Source organism: Hemitrygon akajei, chromosome 8 (genome assembly GCF_048418815.1).
Source record: "Hemitrygon akajei chromosome 8, sHemAka1.3, whole genome shotgun sequence".
NCBI classification, from domain to species: Eukaryota; Metazoa; Chordata; class Chondrichthyes; order Myliobatiformes; family Dasyatidae; genus Hemitrygon; species Hemitrygon akajei.
The window spans coordinates 79330612-79351173 of NC_133131.1; the positions used below are offsets into that span (position 1 = coordinate 79330612).

Sequence of the window (20562 nt, forward strand, 5' to 3'; positions counted from 1 at the left end):
TAAAGCATTGGGAGAAGGCAAAGACTGGGAATAGAGGAAACCTTTCCTGTTTCTCTGCCAGTGACTATTGGTGTTCAGCAGGGGTCGGTGTTCGGACACTTCTTTTTACATGGTTATGTTGTTGATTTGGATGATGGAGTTGATGGCTCAGTGGCCATGTTTGCAGATGATATGAAGATAGGTGGAAGGGCAGGTGTTTTGAGAAAGCAGGAAGGCTGCAGAAGGTCAGACAGATTAGGAGAATGGACAAAGAAGATAGAATACAGTGTCAGGAAGTTTGTGGTCATGCACTTTGATGAAAGGAATAAAAGCACAGACTATTCTCTAAATGGGGAGAAAATTCAAAAACCTGAGGTGCAAAGGGACTTGGGAGGTCATGTGCAAAATTCCCTAAAGGTTAACTTATTAGTTGATTCGGTGATGAGGAAGGCAAAAGTAATGTTAGCATTCATTTTGAGACGACTAGAATACAAAAACAAGGAAGTAATGCTGTGGCTTTATAAAATACTGATGAGTTCTCACTGGGACTATTGTGAGCAGATTTGGGCCCCTTTTCTAAAAGAGGTTGTGCTGACATTGGAAAGAGTTCAAAGGAGGTTCACAATAATGATTCTGAGATTGAAAAGCTTATCATATGAGGGCAATGTGATGACTCTGGGTCTGTACTCACTGTAAATTAGAAGAATGAGGAGGTATCTCAGAGAAACCTATTGAGTGTTGAAAGGGATAGAGTAGATGTGGAGTTGTTTACAACAGTACGGAGGGTGGGATCTGGGACCAGAGGGCACAACTTCAGAATAGACGAATATCCATTTACAATGGAGATAAAGGAGGAATTTCTTTAGCAAGGGAATGATGAATCTGTGAAATTTGTTGCCACAGGCAGCTGTGGAGGCCAGGTCATCCAGTGTATTTAAGACAGAGGTTGACAATTCTTCATAAGTCAGGGCATTAAAGGTTATGCAGAGAAGGCAGGAGAATGGAGTTGGGGGAGAAATGGATCAGCCATGATCAAATAACAGAGCACACTCAATGGACTGAATGGCCTAATTCTGCTCTGAGTCTCATGGTTTTAATTTAAATAATGCAGTAAATAAAATAAGGCAAATAATTTGATCACCTAATCCAATTACTTAAGTCTATATTTATCTGTAGTAGAACAAGAGATGTGTTGGTGCTGTGGCACGTGGGAGATTATGGACATTATTCTCCAAGTGACAACATTTGTAGCAAATGTCTGCAACTCAAGAAGCTTCAGCTCAGTCTGAGCTGCAGACGCTGTGTGACAGAAGGGAGAGTAAAGGTTACCTGGCCATTAGCCCCAGGAAGCAGCCACTCCATAAACTATTAAACACTTTGGAATTGACACATGGAAGCAAAATGATGAGACACTGAATGAGGGAATTACATGGATCCAAAGGCATCGATCCTGCAATTGTCCAATTGATGTTGCAGTCCTTGGGTATAACACCAAGCAGACTGAAGGGGGTAATGGAAGACATGCTGGTTGGGCGAATAAAAAGGAAGATAATTGTAGTAGGAGACAGTGGGGTTAGAGGGATAGACACTGTTCTGAAGCATGAGCCATCTTGCCTACTTGGTGCCAGAGTAAGGGGTATCTACTTTGAGCTTCAGAGTAACTAGAATGGGCCAGAGTAAAGTTTAAAAGTAGAACCATAAAGTTAACAATCTCTTGATTATTACCTGAGCTATGAGCAAATATACCCAGTGTAATCATTATAATTACTTCTTATTTTATTTATTTTAATATTTTATGTTTTTATTATATTTCATAGAAAGACAAAGTTGGCAAATCTCAGAAAACCTGGATGACAAGAGATGTTGAAAATTTAATCCAAAAGCGAAAAAAATGTATGTAATGTTTAGAATTGTAACATCAGTCGGGCCTTCGACAAATGTCAAGGAAGCAGGAGAAATGATCAATAGGGTAGCAGAGGGAGAAAAGAGGCCGTGAAATATTTCTGGTCAATAGGATTAAAGAGAATTCCGAGCCATTTTATATCAGTCATTAAAAAGCAAAGAGTAATTAGAGAGGTTAGGTCTACTCAAGCACAAAGGAGGGAATTTATGCCTAGAACCAGAGAAAGTGGGCAAGGTACTAAATGAATAATTCACATCAGTATTCACTAATGACGTAGAGGTAGCAAGGTCAAGAAGTGGTCTGATATATTTGGAGATTGAGGATGAGGTGTAGAGCTATCCCAAAACATCAAGTTGGATGAAGTCTGCAGTGCCTGAAGTGATTTATCCTAGGTTGTAGAGAGGTGGAAGAGAGGAGATAACTAGGGCCTTGGCAGAAACATTTGTATCCTCATTAGCCACAGAGGTGGTTCCAGAGGACTAGAGATTACTGTTTCATTGTTTACAAAGGGCAACATAGATAAACTGTGAGATTACAGATTGGGACAGATTATTACATTGCATTTGAATCATATTTAATATCACTTGCATTTGTGGTAAAATTTGTTAACTTTACAACAGCATTACAATGAAATACATGATAAATATTAAGAAAAAACTGAGTTGCATTAAATATATATGTACCTTTATATATAAAATAGTTAAGTTAAAGTATGTAGTGCAAATGATCAGAAATAAAAAGTAATGAGGCATTATTCGCGGGTTTAATGTCCATTTAGCAATTGGGTGGCAGAGAGGACGAAGCTGTTCCTGAATGACTGAGTGTGTGCTAACAGGCTTCCGTACATCCTTCCTGATGGTAACAATGTGAAGAGGGTATGTCCTGGGTGTTGGGGGTCCTTAATGATGGATGCTGGCTTCCTAGGGCATCGGTCCTTAAAGATGTCTTGGATACGACAGAGGCTGATACCCGTGGTAGTACTGACTACTTTTACAAGTTTCTGTAACTTATTTCAATCAGCCAGTCAGAATGCTCTCCATGGTACATATACAGAAACTGCTGAGTGTTTTGTTTGACAAACCTAATCTCCTCAAAATCCTAATGAAATAAAGTCACTGTTTTGCAGTCTTTATAGCTGCATCAATCTGTTGCGTGCCAGATGTCCTCAGAGATATTGACAGCCAAGAACTTGAAATTGTTCATTCTTTCCACTTCTGAACCCTCTATTGATAAGGAAATTATCACCAAAGATTTTTAAGGACAAGAATTATGTACCTGGAAGAGCATAGACTTTTTTGAAATGACCAGCATGGCATTGTGTGGGGAAGGTCAGGTCTTAAACTTGATTTGTTTTAGGAGTTAACAAAGATGATTGATGCAGACATGCCACTGAAAATAAACTTTAGACAGTCTTCAGTAAAGTATTGAACAAAGTACCTCATGGTAATTTGGTTCAGAAGATTATTGCACATGGGATCTGTGGATTCACGCCAGAGTTGATTCAAAAGTAACTTGGCTGGGTTAGAGGGCATTCACTATAAGAAGAAGTTGCACAAGTTTGGCTTGTTTTCTCCAGAGCATTGGAGGCTTAGGAATGACGTGATATGCAGTTAACCAATAAAGTGGCCACTCCATGTATGTCTGTGATCTTCCACTGCTGTCACCCATCCACTTCCAGGTTTGACATGTTGTACATTCAGAGATGCTCTTCCACAGACCATTGTTTTAACACATTGTTATTTGAATTTGGGTATATGGAGCTCGTCAGCCTGGGAAGGCAGTCTACCTAAGAAAGGGAAAACTATGCTGCCTTGTGGCCATACCCACTCATGGGAAAGTCTTTGGGAGTAAACCCTGAGGATAAGTCTGGAGCTGGAGTCCCTAAGGCAGTCCGACGTTGCCTTCAACCTTGCTCTGGCAACTCCTGCAATGTCACCGGTGATAAGCTGTATCGGCCCTTGCCCTTCCCTTGGACAACATCGGTGACGTGGAGAGGGGAGACTTGCTGCACGGGTAACTGCTGGACTTCCATACAACATTGCCCTGGTCTTCCATAAACCTTCCTGCACCCTGGAAACCATTTCAGGTGCAGGTTCATGGTCTCGCAAGGCTAACGGATGCCACCATTTGAATTACTGTCACCTTCCTGTCAGTTTGAACCAGCCTGGCTATTTTCCTCTGATCTCTCATTAACAAGGTGTTTTCACCCACAGAACTGCCGCTCACTGAATGATTTCTTTTGTTTTTCACACCATTCTCTGTAAAATCTAGGTTGTTTTCTTTGAAAATTCCAGGAGAGTTGCTTGTGCATGGGAAGGGAAGCTGGGGGCGGGGGAAGGTTTGGGATTCTAACGTTGAACTATCATTCATTCTTTGGGGCACCCCTCTGTTTTTGTGGATGTTTGTGAAGAAAGAGAATTTCAGGATGTATATTGTATACATTTCTCTGACATTAAATATACCTATTGAAACCTATTGAGATCACCAGTTTCTGACATTACCCTAAATTTACCGTAATAGTAGTGTGCTTCCCGTCTGTTCTGTCAAACACCATTGATGATATTAAATAACTGAAAGCTTCTTTTCCCACTCCCTCGATTTACCAAACTCATCCTCCCCCAAGCCCATCTGGTGCGCTGACTGCTTGTCTCCATCGCAACTCAATATTTCTAATCACTCCTTCATCTTTCATAGTCCTGATTTTCCCAGCCCGCCCTCCATACAGACCGATACTCAATGTTTGGAGCGCTCAGCTTCTGAACGCTATGATGACATTTCCGCCATTGCTCGGAAGGAAGTGTCGTGACTCAGCTCTCCGCAACCCCTCACGCTTACACATTTACCTAGTCCTCACCCAAAACCATTGTTTGTTATTCAGTTTTAGTCATTTCCTACTCGACTGCGCTTGCTCTTTAAAAAAATTATTAAACAAAATGACCTGACACACAGACTTGCAGTTACCGCAAATACGTCATTTTCACCCGGTATTCGACATACCACAGGCTCTATTTCTGTCTCGCTAATAAGGGAGAAAGAGGTGTCTCCATTTTCCCAGTGAGCGGAGATGCATAACAAACAGCTCTCTGGTTTATTATGTTCAAAGTCCGTTACGTCGCTTTTTTCCAGTTCTGTGACTAAAGATCACAGAGATCCTAGGCCTCCAGGCACACAGCGGATATTCTGACTCCCGTGACGGCACATCTGTAACCTGCCCTGTCTCATTCCTAATAACAGGTCAAGTATCATACATTCTCTCGTTGGGACTTCAATGTACAGATTGAGAAAAATTTTCTGAACACATTTGACACATTTTCTCCCATCTGGTCATTTTACAGTATGGGAATCCCATTCAATATGTTTTCTCTACAAATATGATGTTCTAAATCCCGTGGGCTGTTCTGTGGTCTATGATATAGCCCCATTAACGTGGTCATACCTTTCTTATTGGACTTATTGGATGAGATGGACTTACCATGTTTTTTTTTCAGTTCTGATGAAGGGTCTTGGCCTGAAACGTCACTGTTTATTCTTTCCCACAGATGCTGCCTTGTCTGCTGAGTTCAGCCCGCATTTTGTGTCTGTTGCTTGGATTTCCAGTAACTGCATATTCTCTTATTTCTCAGCCTCACTGGACAAGTTCCCCAGTCTGTCCTGGCAGAGCACAGCTGTGATATTTCTGTTGGCTAGGAACACCACCCATCCTCCTTTAATCCCTCTGGACCTGTCACCTCAATAACAACGGAACCCCAGAACACTGAGCTGCCAAACTTGCCCCTCCTGCACCAGTCTCACTATTGGCTACAAGATCATAATTCCAAGTGTTGATCCATGTTGTGAGCTCATCTGCCTTTCCAACAATGCTTGCACTGAAATTATACAAAGCTCAGGACATTTGTTCCACAATGCTCAACCTTTTGATTCCAGACTTTGTCTGATGTCTTAACAACGCCCGTCTCCACAGTCTCCCCACTATCTGTTCTGGTTCTCTGGTTACCAACCTGTAGCAAAATTCACTAGTGCTAGAAGGGTGGAGGTCTGACCAAGATTGCTGGGGGGAGTTTTGTCTGAGCAGTTATGGGAGAAAGCAGGAGTCAGTAAGAACAGGTCTGGTAATCAGAATAGACAGGGACATTAGAGAGGCTAGGAAAGGAATACTCAGTTACAGTCAGTGCCTATTTTGTTAGCTGCCTCCTGTGCCTAATAAAGTGACCACTAATAAGCTATGTTCATTGTCTTCTGCTGCTGTAGCCCGTCCATTTCTAGGTTTGATGTGTTGTACATTCAGGGCTGCTGTTCTGTACACCACTGTTGTGATGCATGGTCACTGGAGTTACTGACACCTTCCTGTCAGTTTGAACAAGTCTGACCATTCCCCTCTGACCTCTCTCATTAGCAAGGCGTTTTCACCCACAGAACAGCCACTCACTGCATGTTGTCATTACAGGAGGCACCTAATAAAGTGGCCTCTGGGTGTATATATGATCTCTGATCACACACCATCTAGTGGCTTGTGAACATAACATTTCAGAAACAGATTTAATATCAGCAACATATCCTGTGGAATTTATTGTCCTTGGATCAGCATGACAATGAAATGCATAATAGAGAACAAAAAACTGAATTACAGGGAGTAAATATATTAAATTGTTAAATTAAATAAGCAGTGCAGAAATAAAATTAAAAACAGTGGTGAGATAGTGTTCATGGGTTCAATCTCCAGTCAGAAGTCAGATGGCAGAGGGGAAGAGCTATTCCTGAATCATTGAGTGTGCGCGTACGGGCTCCTGTATCTCCTCTCCGATGGTAGCGATGACAGCAGGGCATGTCCTGGGGCGATGGGGCCATCTTTTTCAGGCATTGCTCCTTGAAGATGTCCTGGATACATCGGAGGCTGGTGCCCAGGATGAAGCTGACTAAGTTTATAACTCTCTGCAGCACCAATCCCCCATCCCCCGCATTACCGGTTGGCGATGCCAGTTAGAACGCTCTCCGTGGTACAGAAGTACTGTGGGGATCACTTCCTGATTCACAGAAAGCACTCCGCGTTACTTTTGCAAATTCTAGCAAATTTACTGTATCGCTAGAAACAGTTGCTGTCTGTATATATCTTTCAAAATAATAACAGCCAGAATGAAACTTAACTTCTATTCTAATCATATTTATAGTTTATTAAATATATCCAAATCAAAGGTTCTGATACTTCAAAAATAAAGACAATAATCTCATGGTCTACGTTATAAATATCAATAAATAAATGCAATAGTTTTTAAATATTTCTAAAAGTTGAATTAGTCAAAATAAATATAAATAAAATTAAACACTGTAAATAACATTTTGCAATCAATTGCTAACATACAACTTCTTAAGTTTACGATGTCATTTCTTTCACAGATTAACCTCTGTAACTTTTACAATTGTACGACCAAATGCTGAACTAGAACGCTCATACTTCAAGGCGGTTACTGCCTCTGTTTAACCATATTTTACACGTTGCACGGTTAATGGAACTTGAAAAAATTCCAAACTCCCAAGCTGACTTTGCTCTGACCACTCTACGTGTGGCATATGTGTGCCAGTAGGAGCAAGCTTTTTTATCAGTCGCGAACAAAACGTGCTCTCCAAATACTAACAGGATAATTTAAAAATCCGGGTGTGGAGCAGAAATCACGGAGAGAGGTTGGGCTTGCATGTCCAACCAATTCCGTAATGTTATCGCTCTTTTGTTTCTGTCACTCCACCTAGTTAATAATCACTGGGAAATAAATAGATAAATAAATAAATAGATCGTGGTATATATAAAAAGTAGTTCTGCCAATTCTAGCGGTGAGCCCACTTTCACAGATTCATAAAGCGAAGAGCTCGGGCTGATTTCTCCATGAACCGGACAAAGTCTCGCAGGATAACATGCGCGTTCACTTGTCTGTTCCACTCTGTTGTTGACACTAAGCCTAAGGCAGATGATTCCATCTCGCTCTCGCTCACGGTACTGATGCCAAACTCGACATTCAACTGAAATATAAAGAGGACAGCAGGGCTTGTGACTTGAGTCTCCATAGTTTCAGATGGGTTTGCCGCAGCCATAATTGCGCCGCTTCGTTTACACTTACCTGGTGCATTATCAGTTCCGTGAGGCGTTGGGTACTGGACCGCATCCATATTATTTGTTCACTTGAACGCACGGTGGATGTTTCCACCAGCAATAAGAAAGGGTTGTATTTATGGAGGCCTTTTGCAATCGCTTTCAGGCACGTTTCCTAAACAGGAAAAATACTACAAGTAAGAAATAATCTTGGCTCGGGCTCTTCAGTTTTGACGACTTGTAGCTGAATTTATATGAATTCGAGAATTCTCGTTTGTAAAACTGACAATTTTGCCGGGTTGTGCAAATTGGTTTAAACGCTGCTTTGTTGGAACCTGACTATCGTAAACTACGGGCGAAATGCCTACTCCTTTTTGTTTTCCCTAGAGGTACACTTTTCTATAGACTGAAATGCCCTACTTTACAAGGAAACGGCTGCTCCTTCGGGCTTCACTCACCTTATGGAAACTGATCTTTGTACATCGGTCCTGAGATCGGATCTGCGGCAGGTTGAAGTCGTGGGTGAGCAGCGATCCCTGGTCCCCGTCACAGAAGGAGAAATACTCACACAGCTGCGGGAGAGGGGGGACGGGAGGGGTGGAGAGAGATCAGACAGCGAATAAGTGAACTGCAAAGTGAAGACCAGGACAAAGTCTGCGGGGCGCCACCCCCTCACCTCCTCGTACTCACTCACCTGAGCATCCCGGAGCTCGGCCGCTGAGCTCTGGATCTGCAGCGCCAGGGAGTCGCAGGTTGCGCAGCCCGGGGCGGCTGCAGCGGTCCGCTCCGTCAGCGGGAAAGTGGCGACTCTTCCACAGAGCACCAGGAGTAGAAGGTAAAAACCTGCAGGGAAAGAGACAGAACGGAATAAGAATTCCCGCTTCCTGCAACCGCTCCGAAATGTGTTGAACTGATAACCGGAAGCTTTATTCACTGACTTTCAGCAAGTCCCATGTTGTCCTCCCCGTACAAAAGTGTTCGATCTTTAACTCCCCAAGCTCCATTCTCCCCACTATTTATTAATCGCCCCCTTTGGGGAAAATCCAGTTACTAATGTTTTTTTTCGCAATGTTTGTGTTACAGCACCTATTAGTCACTGTTGGATTCTTCCTTCCCGTGTGGCTGTCCTTCCTCTACGTTGAAGATGACTTCCACTCCTGTTCTCTTCCTTCTGACGTGAGCGATCGGGATAATCGTGGTTGATCGGCCTGATGGTCAAACGTGGAAATGCCAAGTGACGATACCAATCGTTCACTTCCGATAACCGCGAATGGAGCCCGCAATATTACGAGACCTTTTAATTAAATTTTGAGAATTGATCACTCTTATAGACAGAAAAGAGTCACTGCAAAATCACTACACCCAACAAAAATAATGTTCTAGCATGAAATACCAGGAATCGGAATCGGAATCGGAATCTAATAAATATTATCGATTACATGATTATGGTTTGAATTTAAAACTTCCAATGTCTCTCGGTTCAAACTTCCTGCTCATGCTGTACAGGTCAATGAAAAAGTATTCAGCCCCCAACTCTTCGTTCACATTAATCAATATTACAAGCAGGGATTTTGATTAATATAATTTTCAATTTTTATTTGAGAATCACATAGTCCTTTTGCACAATAAATTTCAAAAAACGGGGTTAGTTGCAAAGCATAAAAAACTAAAATTTCAAAAACTGAAATGTCAGTAGTTAGAAAGTATTCATCCCCTTTGCTGAGCACTTAATTGAACCACCTGTCACAGCTATTACAGCCAATAGTCTTTTTGGATAAGTCTCTATCAGCTTTGCAGAAGATTTACCTATTCCTCCAAACAGGTTTGCTCAAACTGTGCCAGGTTAGTTGGGGAGTGGCTGTGATCAGCAATATTGAGGCCTTGCCAGAGATATTCAATTGGATCAAGATCAATACTGAACTGGGCCACTCAGGAACATCCATTTTCCTCATTTGAAGCCACTCCATGGTTGCTCTGACAGTGTGCTTCCGGTCATTGTCCTGCTGAAAGACAAACATTCTCCACAGTTTTCGTTTTCTGGCAGAGGCGGGTTTTATGCAGGATCTCTCAGAATTTAGCAGCTTTCATGTTCTCATCAATCCTGACCAGATTTCCAGGTGTTATTGCTGAAAAGCATTCCCATAGCACGATGTTATCTTCACCATACTTTACAATAGGGATGGTGTTAACTGGCTGATGCACAGTATTAGATTTATACAACACACACCACTAAAATAAGGCTTATCCTTGCCTATAAAGACTTTGCAATATACAGCCAAAATGTGGAAGAAGGTCTTATAATTGTATGAGAGTAAAATGGAACTTTTTAACCTCAAAGGAAAGTGGTATGTGTTGTGTAAACTTAATACTGCACAGGAGCCAGGTAACACCATCTCTAGCATAAAGTGTGTTGCTAGCATCATACTATGGGAATGCTTTTCAGCAGCAGGAACTTGAGATCTGGTCAAGATCGATGACCAGAGAGATCCTGGATTAATATAGAGAGATCCTGGATAAAAATCCTGCTAGCTTCTGCCAGAAAGCTTAATCTGGGGAGAAAGTTTGTGTTTCAGCTTTCAATGACCCAAAGCACAATGCTAGAGCAATCATGGAATGGCTTCAAGTGAAGAAAATTGATGTCCTTGAGTGGTCCAGTCAGAGTGCTAACCTCTACTTGATAGAGCGTCTCCGGCAAGACTCTAGGATTGCTGTCCACTGCCGCTCCCCAACTAACCTGGCACAGCCTGAGCAATTTTGCAAGGAAGAATGAGGAAATCTTACTCCATCCCATTGTGTAAAACTCAGAGACCTATCCAAAAGGACTACTAGCTGTAATACCTGTGAGAGGTGGTTCAGCTAAGCACTGAGCAAATGGGGATGAATACTTTTGAACTGCTTACATTTGAGTTTTGAATTTTTAGTTTTTCATGAATTACAAATTTCCCTGCATTTTGGATTCTACTGTGAAAAAAGGAGCATGAGATTCACAAATACAAATGCTCAGTTAAATTGATCGAAATCCCTGGTTGTAATCCTCATTTATGTGAACAAAGGATTAGGCGCTGAATACTTTTTCAAGGCACTGTATATGTTTATTAAGACTTGATCAATGATGTAAATTATAATATCTTCATTTATTAAATATATTAAAACATACAGTAGTTTCATTACTATGCTGGAATTTTGTCTAATATGATTACATTATTGTCATAACATTTCCTATGTTTCTAACATGTTTGTATACCTTTACTAAGAATCACAGAAAGAATCTATTGAGTGAATTATCCGTAAAGGATGAAAAAGAGTAAAACAGTCAAATTGTGGCATCTAACATATTTATAGCCTTACAGACTTTGTATGTGCACACCGATTATAAGTTAATGATTTCCATGTCTTCACGTTCTCGGGATAAAGATCTCCCTCTAGATTCTGTACGATTTATTTTAATTTTAAGTCCCTTCATTTTGACTTATTAAGAAGTCTGTTTTCCCCATTTCTTCCATCAATATCTCTCACTGATTTTATGCTCAAAATATATGAAATAACAGATGTGGACCATTTACCTCTTGCTGCTGTTCTGCTATTGAAGTAACTAAACTCAGTGAAGGACCTGTTTCTGCACATAATCAAATGTTCTCTTTAAGATCAAAGCTTATCTTCTACTTATTATCATCTTGCTGCACCCTCTCCAGATCCCTTCTTGTATCCTCTGTTTGGCTTGGACTTCAACGGCTCATGTTGTAGCTCATGTTGTTCCCTTGTTTAAAAAAGGTTCTAAAAGTATTCCGGGAAATTATAGGCCGGTGAGGGCATTATGCCGAGAGGTCCAGGACTAGTGTTGCTCCCCAGGGATCTGTTCCGAACCCTTGCTCTTTGTGATTTATATAAACAACTCACATAAGGAAATGAAAGCATGGGTTCTTAAGTTTGCAGATGACATGAAGCTGTGGATAGTGTAGACATTTGTCAAAAATTATTGTGGGATGTTGACAGGATGCAGAGCTGGGCTGAGAAGTGGCAGATGGAGTTCAATCCAGAAAAGTGTAAAATGATACACGTAGGAACGTCAAACTTGAAGGCAGAGTACAAGGCTAATGGTAAGTTTCTTAAAAGTGTGGAGGAACAGTGGGCTCCTGGGGTCCAAGTCCATAGATGCCTCATAGTTGTCTGGCAATATGATAGGGTGGTTAAGGAGATGTAGAGTGTGCTAGTTACAAGTCAAGGGATTGTGCTCAAGAGCCACAAAGTAGTGATGCAGCTCTATAAAACTCTGATTAGACCACATGGTGTATTGTGCTCAGTTCCGGTTGCTTCATTATAAAAAGGATGTGAAAGTTTAGAGAATGCGGAGAGAAGATCTCCCAGGGTGCTTTCTGGATGAGAAAGCATGTCTTATGTAAAAAGGTTGAGCAAATTGGGATTTTCGCATTGGAGCAGAGGAGGATCAAAGGTGATTTGATAAGATGATTATAGGCTTAGATAGAGAGGACAGTCAGCATCTTTTCCCAGGGAGGCAATTGCTAATGTGGAAGGGCATAATTTTAAGGTAATTGGAAGAAAGTGTAGGAAGGATGTTAGGGGTATTTTTTTTTATACACAGAGGGCAGATTGCCAGGGGTGGTGGTGAAGGTAAATATATTCAGGCCATTAGTGGTTATTAGATAGGCAATGGATGAAACAAAAATGGAGGGTGTGTGGGAAGGAAACGTTTGATTGATCCTGAACTTGGTTAAAGGGTCAGCACAAATTTATGGGCTGAAAGGCCTGTACTGTGCACTACTCTATGTGTTATATTTATTACTTAGTCTATGCCTACAAGTGTCATGTTAACCACTTCTGTTTCAAAAACAAAAAGGGAGATTATCTGCATGGTGATAGAGTGAGAAAGGTTGGAGTACACGGACACCTGGTTGTCCTTATACACCAATTGCGGCAAGGATTTAGCAATGGAGGTGATTTGTTCCCCTTCATGGTGATGTTACGCCTGCAGCCCCCTCCTTTGTGAGAATCACAAGATCACTGTTGGGTTGGTCAAAGGGGCCCAGGAAATGAGGGAGGGACGTGCGGAATGCCTCGTTCCCCGGTGATGAAAAGCTACGAGACATGGCCATTGTCTCCTGGAGACAATGTTTGTGGATTGGGGACTATGCTACGTGCAAGCCCTCGGGCAAAGTGGGCTGGTTGAGAGAGAGATTGCATAACCCCCAACCTGATTGACATCTACCACCCTGCAAGTCAGGATAAAAGAGGGGCTGTAGGAACAGCCCCTCAGATGCACCAGAAGAAACACTATCGCTCCCGTGATATCGGGAAGCCATTTGAAGGAGGCCACGGGCGTTCAGTTCCATTGAAGAAAGGGGAACTGGTGGCTTGCAACACGGAGAATGGCTTTTATCAGTTACGGGGAAACCCAATCCCCGACTAAAAGGATCGGCATCATAAAAGACCCAGGCAAGTTATACGTCTCTCCCTCTAACAACCAAAATGCTGCAGCTTGAACGATCTAACAGTGACTATTATATTTCCATCGGACAATACATTATCCCCTAGACAACAACAGAGCTATTTCTTATTGGTTATTATGATACCCGTGTTTAAATTTAGTATTGACTACGTATATTATCTGTGTGTTTGCATTGATATTAGTTTTGTGTATTTTTATCAATAAATACTGTTAAAAATAGTATCATCAGACTTCAACGGACCTCTCTATCTTTGCTGGTAAGTGACCCAGTTACGGGTTTGTAACAGTCACAAGACTCAAGGACAGGAATGAGGACGGTTTACTGCAACTGCACAGGACCTAGATAAGACTCCATTGGAGTTTTGGCCTTGTGTCAGGAAGGATGTTTTTGGCAATGGAAAGTCCCACGATGGTTACCACACTGATTCCCAGGATGGCATGACTGACAGTATAGAATGGATCAGTTAGGCTTATATTCACCAGAGTTGGGAAGAATGAGAGTGGCTCTCATGTAAACCATTTAAATACAAACATGATGAAATGAATGTTAGGTGTGCCATTTAGAACTGAAATCATAAGATACTTCAGCCAGAGGCTAGTGAACCTAAGGCATTCTCTTGTGCAGAAAGCAAGGGAAGCTAAATCACTAAAAATACCAGGAAGGAGGTAGACTTTCTGATGCTTCAGAGATCAAGAACTGAAGTGGATGGCCAGCTGTGATCAAATTGAACATTACTGAAAGACCTAAGGGTTTAAATTGCCATTCTTTGCTTTTTCCTCCTTTTATTCTCTTAGAATTCTGGATACATTGCATCTGGGTCTGTTGATTACTGTGAAAAAATAGCCGTCAAAATGGTACAATTAGTATAGAAGAAGGCAATTGAACTTTGGACAGAATTTTGAAATTTTGAAATATTCCGGTTATACACTACAGATTTTCAAAATTTTCTTTATTTCAGGACTAAGATTAATGGGCTCACCTTCCACTTACCTTCATTTTACAGTGCTAGCATAAAATGATTTTGTCGTCAATCTGCATCCCAAATTGCAATATCCTCATATTTTTCATAACCACCTGCAATAACTCAGAGGCAACAAAGTGACAATCTCATTCGGAAAACAAAACTGGAGAACAAATCTGTTCTTCCACATCAGGGCACAAACTAAGTGCTCTATGCAGTTGAAGCTGTTGTGACTGTGATCTAAGTGACCAGAGAGATACTGAAGCTGGTCATACATGTAGAAGTCTTTATCCATCACAACAAGCAGGCATTCTTCTAGACACACTCGCAATAGAGTCTCTTAAACTCAAAAGTTCCTTTAAAATCAGTAGATCATACAATACAATTTCAAGAGTTATGATGACATTGTTTACTTCACTATTTTGAAAATAGAACATAGAGTAGTACAGCAGATTACAGGCCCTTAGGCCCATAATGTTGTGCCGACCCTCAAACCTTGCCTCCCATATAAACACCGACCTTAAATTCCTCCATATGTCTGTCTAGTAGTTCTCTTAAACTTCACTAGTGTATCTGCCTCCACCACTGACTCAGGCAGTGCATTCCACGCACCAACCACTCTCTGAATGAAAAACCTTCCTCTAATATCCCCCCCTTGAACTTCCCTCCTCTTACCTTAAAGCTGTGTCCTCTTGTACTGAGCAGTGGTGCCCTGGGGAAGAGGCGCTGGCTGTCCACACTGTCTATTCCTCTTAATATCTTGTACACCTTTTGGGTTGACAATGCTTCCATTCAATTTCATCTCTACAGAGGGAGACACGTCTGAATGCTGGGACAAACTAATTGACATATATATTCCAAAATCTTGTAAAGACAGGGAGCCAGGTGCCCAAGGATAGTGTTTGTGTGAGCTGATTCTCTGAGTACACAATACATTAACTATTGATTGCATCTGTACCTATGACCATGTTCGATATATTAGGTGATGGCATCAGCTGAGTTCACCGGCTGCTAATCAAGTCACAAAGCTGCTAATCATTGAGCCATGTAGTCTGGTTTGATGTCGGCCGACGAACACAACTTTGTAGTCTTAATAACTGGCTGATGCACATGTGAGAATCACATGGTCACCATTTTGATATCCACACCTCTTAGTCTGGAATCTAGCCTGTGCTTTTAACATCAATTTACTGCTTGCAATTTACATTTTACGTCAATAACTGAAGACTGGTTCTTGTTTGAATTAATATCTGCTATATTCACGTTAAGTCCAGAATACTCCCTAACAAAGGCAAATGAGGTATAAAGTTTTCCTTTTTGTTCTTATTTATAGAAAAACTCAGTCTGTAATCTGAATGACTTTCTCTACATTTTAATGATGGTAAAATAATAAATGATGTTCTTTGTGTTTATTTGCTATCATTATATAGAGTGAAATTCTGGGCGGCACACTGAGCTGTAATAGTGTGTGCCAATTACTAACCTACCACCGGCACCATGGCAGGATAGCAGTCAGCGTGCCATTATTACAGCTCGGGCATCAGAGTTCAGAGTTCAATTCGGTATTCTCTTTAAGGAGTCTCTGCACGTTCATCCTCTGTAATGTGTGAGTTTTGCCAAGGTGCTCCAGTTCTCTCTCACAATTTAAAATACACCGTGTAGAATAATTAGTCAATATAAATTATCCTGTAAATAAGTTAGGGTTAAATTGCGGTTTTCAAGGGTTACTCAGATGACGTGGCTTAAAGCTCTGAAGGTAGAGAATTCATCTGGTCCAGATGGACTACAGCCAAGAGTTCTGAAAGATGTTGCTGAAGAGATTGTCCAGACATTGGTAATTATCTTTACAGAAACACTAGATTCTAGGATGGTTCCAGAGGATTGGAAAATTGCAAATGTCTCTCCACTCTTCAAGAAGGGAGGGAGAAGCTAGGAAATTATAGGCCAGTTAGCCTGACCTCAGTCATTGGGAAGATGGTGGAGTCGGTAGTTAATGATGAGGTTTTAGGATATTTGGAGGCACGTGATAAAGTAGGTCAAATTCAGCATGGTTCCCTTAAAGGAAAGTCTTGTCTGACAGATGTGTGGGAGTTCTTTGAAGAAATCACAAGGAGCATAGAGAAAGAAGAATCGGTGATGTTGTGTACTTGGATTCTGAAAAATGCCTTTGACAAGGTACCACACATGAGGCTGCATAACAAGATAGGAGCCCAGTGTATTGCAGGAATAATTTATACATTCTTTGATAATAAATGTTTTTTGACTTTGTGATACCAGCATGGATAAAGCATTGGGAGAAGGCAAAGAGTGGAAATAGAGGAAGCCTTTTCTGTTTTGCTGCCAGTGACTATTGGTGTTCAACAGGGGTCGGTGTTCAAACACTTCTTTTTACATGGTTATGTTGTTGATTTGGATGATGGAGTTGATGGCTCAGTGGCCATGTTTGCAGATGATATGAAGTTAGGTGGAAGGGCAGGTGTTTTGAGAAAGCAGGAAGGCTGCAGAAGGTCAGACAGATTAGGAGAATGGACAAAGAAGATAGAATACAGTGTTGGGAAGTTTGTGGTCATGCACTTTGGTGAAAGGAATAAAAGCACAGACTATTCTCTAAATGGGGAGAAAATTCAAAAATCTGAGGCGCAAAGGGACTTGGGAGGCCATGTGCAAAATTCCCTAAAGGTTAACTTATTAGTTGATTCAGTGATGAGGAAGGCAAAAGTAATGTTAGCATTCATTTTGAGAGGACTGGAATACAAAAACAAGGAAGTAATGCTGTGGCTTTATAAAATACTGATGAGTTCTCACTGGGACTATTGTGAGCAGATTTGGGCCCCTTTTCTAAAAGAGGTTGTGCTGACATTGGGAAGAGTTCAAAGGAGGTTCACAATAATGATTCTGGGATTGGAAAGCTTATCATATGAGGACAATGTGATGACTCTGGGTCTGTACTCGCTGTAAATTAGAAGAATGAGGAGGTATCTCAGAGAAACCTATTGAGTGTTGAAAGGGATAAATAGAGTAAATGTGGAGTTGTTTACAATAGTACGGAGGGTGGGATCTGGGACCAGAGGGCAGAACTTCAAAATAGATGAATGTTCATTTACAATGGAGATAAAAGAGGAATTTCTTTAGCAAGGGAATGATGAATCTGTGCAATTTGTTGCCACAGGCAGCTGTGGAGGCCAGGTCATTCAGTATATTTAAGACAGAGGTTGACAATTCTTGATAAGTCAGGGCATTAAAGGTTATGGAGAAAAGGCCAGAGAATGGAGTTGAGGGAGAAATGAATCAGCCATGATCAAATAACAGAGCAGACTCGATGGACCGAATGGCCTAATTCTGTTCCAAGTTTCATGGTTTTAATTTAAATAATGCAGTAAATCAAATGAGGCAAATAATTTGATCACCTAATCCAATTACATAAGTCTATACTTATCTATAGTAGAACAAGAGATGTGTTGGTGCTGTGGCACGTGGGAGATTATGGACATTATTCTCCAAGTGACAACATTTGTAGCAAATGTCTGCAACTCAAGAAGCTTCAGCTCAGTCTGAGCTGCAGACGCTGTGTGACAGAAGGGAGAGTAAAGGTTACCTGGCCATTAGCCCCAGGAAGCAGCCACTCCATAAACTATTAAACACTTTGGAATTGACACATGGAAGCAAGATGATGAGACACGGAATGATGGAATTACATGCATCCAAAGGCATCGATCCTGCAATTGTCCAATTGATGTTGCAGTCCTTGGGTATAACTGCAGAGACACCAAGCAGACTGACGGGGGTAATGGAAGACATGTTGGTTGGGAGAATAAAAAGGAAGATAATTGTAGTAGGAGACAGTGGGGTTAGAGGGATAGACACTGTTCTGAAGCATGGGCCATCTTGCCTACTTGGTGCCAGAGTAAGGGGTATCTACTTTGAGCTTCAGAGGAACAAGAATGGGCCAGAGTAACATTAAAAATGTAGAATCATGAAGTTAACAATCTCTGGATTATTACCTGAGCCATGAGCAAATATACCCAGTGTAATCATTAATAATTACTTCATATTTTATTTATTTTAATATTTTATGTATTTATTATATATCATAGAAAGACAAAGATGGCAAATCTCAGAAAACCTGGATGATGAGAGATGTTGAAAATTTAGTCCAAAAGCGAAAAAAGTGTATGTAATGTTTAGAATTGTAACATCAGTCGGGCCTTCGACAAATGTCAAGGAAGCCAGAGAAATGATCAATAGGGTAGCAGAGGGATAAAAGGGGCCTTGAAATATTTCTGGTCGATAGGATTAAAGAGAATTCCCAGCCATTTTATAACATTCATTAAAAAGCAAAGAGCAATTAGAGAGGTTACATCTACTCAAGCACAAAACAGGGAATTTATACCCAGAACCAGAGAAAGTTGGCAAGGTACTAAATGAACACTTCACATCAGTATTCTCTAATGACGTAGAGGTAGCAAGGTCAAGAAGTGGTCTGATATATTTGGAGATTGAGGATGAGGTGTAGAGCTATCCCAAAACATCAAGTTGGATGAAGTCTGCAGTGTTTGAAGGGATTTATCCTAGGTTGTAGAGAGGTGGAAGAGAGGAGATAACTCTTCCTTTGCAGAAACATTTGTATCCTCATTAGCCACACAGGAGGTCCCAGAGGACTAGAGATTACTGTTTCTTTGTTTACAAAGGGCAATATCGATAAACTGTGAGATTACAGGTTGGGACACATTATTACATTGCATTGGAATCAGTTTTAATATCACTAGCATTTGTTGTAAAAATTGTTAACTTTACAACAGCAGTACAATGAAATACATGATAAATATAGAGAAAAAACTGAGTTGCATTAAATATATATATACCTTTATATATAAAATAGTTAGTAGTGCAAATAATCAGAAATAAAAAATAGTGAGGCATTGTTCGTGGGTTTAATGTCCATTTAGCAATCGGGTGGCAGAAAGGACGAAGCTGTTCCTGAATCACTGAGTGTGTGCTAACAGGCTTCTGTACATCCTTCCTGATGGTAACAATGTGAAGAGGGTATGTCCTGGGTGTTGGGGGTCCTTAATGATGGATGCTGGCTTCCTAAGGCATCATTCCTTAAAGATGTCTTGGATACGACAGAGGCTGATACCCATGGTAGTGCTGACTACTTTTACAAGTTTCTGTAACTTATTTCAATCAGCCAATCAGAATGCTCTCCATGGTACATTTACAGAAATTGCTGAGTGTTTTGTTTGACAAACCTAATCTCCTCAAAGTCCTGATGAAATATAGTCACTGTTTTGCCATTTTTATAGCTGCATCAATCCGTTGCGTGCCAGATATCCTCAGAGATATTGATAACCAAGAACTTGAAATTGTTCATTCTTTCCACTTCTGAACCCTCTATTGATAGGGAAATTATCACCAAAGATTATTAAGGACAAGAATTATGTATCTGGAAGAGCATAGACTTTTTAGAAATGCCCAGCATGGCATTGTACGGGGGAGGTCAGGTCTTAAACTTAATTTTTTTTAAAGAGTTAACAAAGATGATTGATGCAGACAGGTCAGTGAAACTAAACTTTAGACAGACTTCAGTAAAGTGTTGAACAAAGTACCTCATAGTAATTTGGTTCAGAAGATTATGGCACATGGGATCTGTGGATACTCGCCAGCTTGGATTCAAAAGTAACTTGGCTGGGTTAGAGGGCATTCCCTATAAGTAGAAGTTGCACAAATTTGGCTTGTTTTCTCCAAAGCATTGGAGGCTGAGGAGTGACATGATATGCAGATGTACAGGAGGTACCTAATAAAGTGGCCACTCCATGTATGTTTGTAGTCTTCCACTGCTGTCACCCACCCACTTCCAGGTTCCAGGTTTGACATGTTGTACATTCAGAGATGCTCTTCTGCAAACCACTGTTTTAACACGTGGTTATTTGAATTTGGGTACATGAAGCTTGTCAGCCTGGGAAGGCAGTCCATCTAAGAAAGGGAAAACTTTGATTTCAAACTCTGCTGCCTTGCGGCCATACCCACTCATGAGAAATGCTTCGGGAGTAAACCCTGAGGACAAATCGGGAGCTGGAGTCCCTAAGGCAGATCGACGTGACCTTCAACCTCGCTCTGGCAGCTCCTGGGATGTGACTGGTGCCAAGCTGTATCTGCCCTTGCTCTTCCCTTGGAC

At 41.1% G+C, this 20562-nt stretch overlaps 1 protein-coding gene across 1 annotated transcript; it reads right to left on the reverse strand.

Moving 5' to 3' along the window:
* Nucleotides 1-7717: 7717 nt before the first annotated feature.
* LOC140732515 (interleukin-6-like) lies at nt 7718-18185 on the reverse strand. The gene is made up of 5 exons (XM_073055284.1): nt 18083-18185; nt 8656-8804; nt 8420-8533; nt 7990-8136; nt 7718-7891 (listed from the first exon to the last, which is right to left on the reverse strand). Exons 1-5 carry the CDS (start codon nt 18183-18185, stop codon nt 7718-7720), a joined length of 687 nt encoding a protein of 228 aa, XP_072911385.1.
* Between the last annotated feature and the right edge of the window lie 2377 nt (nt 18186-20562).

What these genes read in the sequence shown, in the direction of transcription:
- LOC140732515 (XM_073055284.1), bottom strand. Translation starts at nt 18,185, where the DNA reads ATGTCTTCCATTACCCCCGTCAGTCTGCTTGGTGTCTCTGCAGTTATA. An exon ending in ATCGATGCCTTTGGATGCAT is followed by an intron (nt 8,805 to 18,082) that starts GTAATTCCATCA and finishes CTTTCCCTGCAG; the next exon opens with GTTTTTACCTTCTACTCCTG. An exon ending in CGGAACTGATAATGCACCAG is followed by an intron (nt 7,892 to 7,989) that starts GTAAGTGTAAAC and finishes TTTATATTTCAG; the next exon opens with TTGAATGTCGAGTTTGGCAT.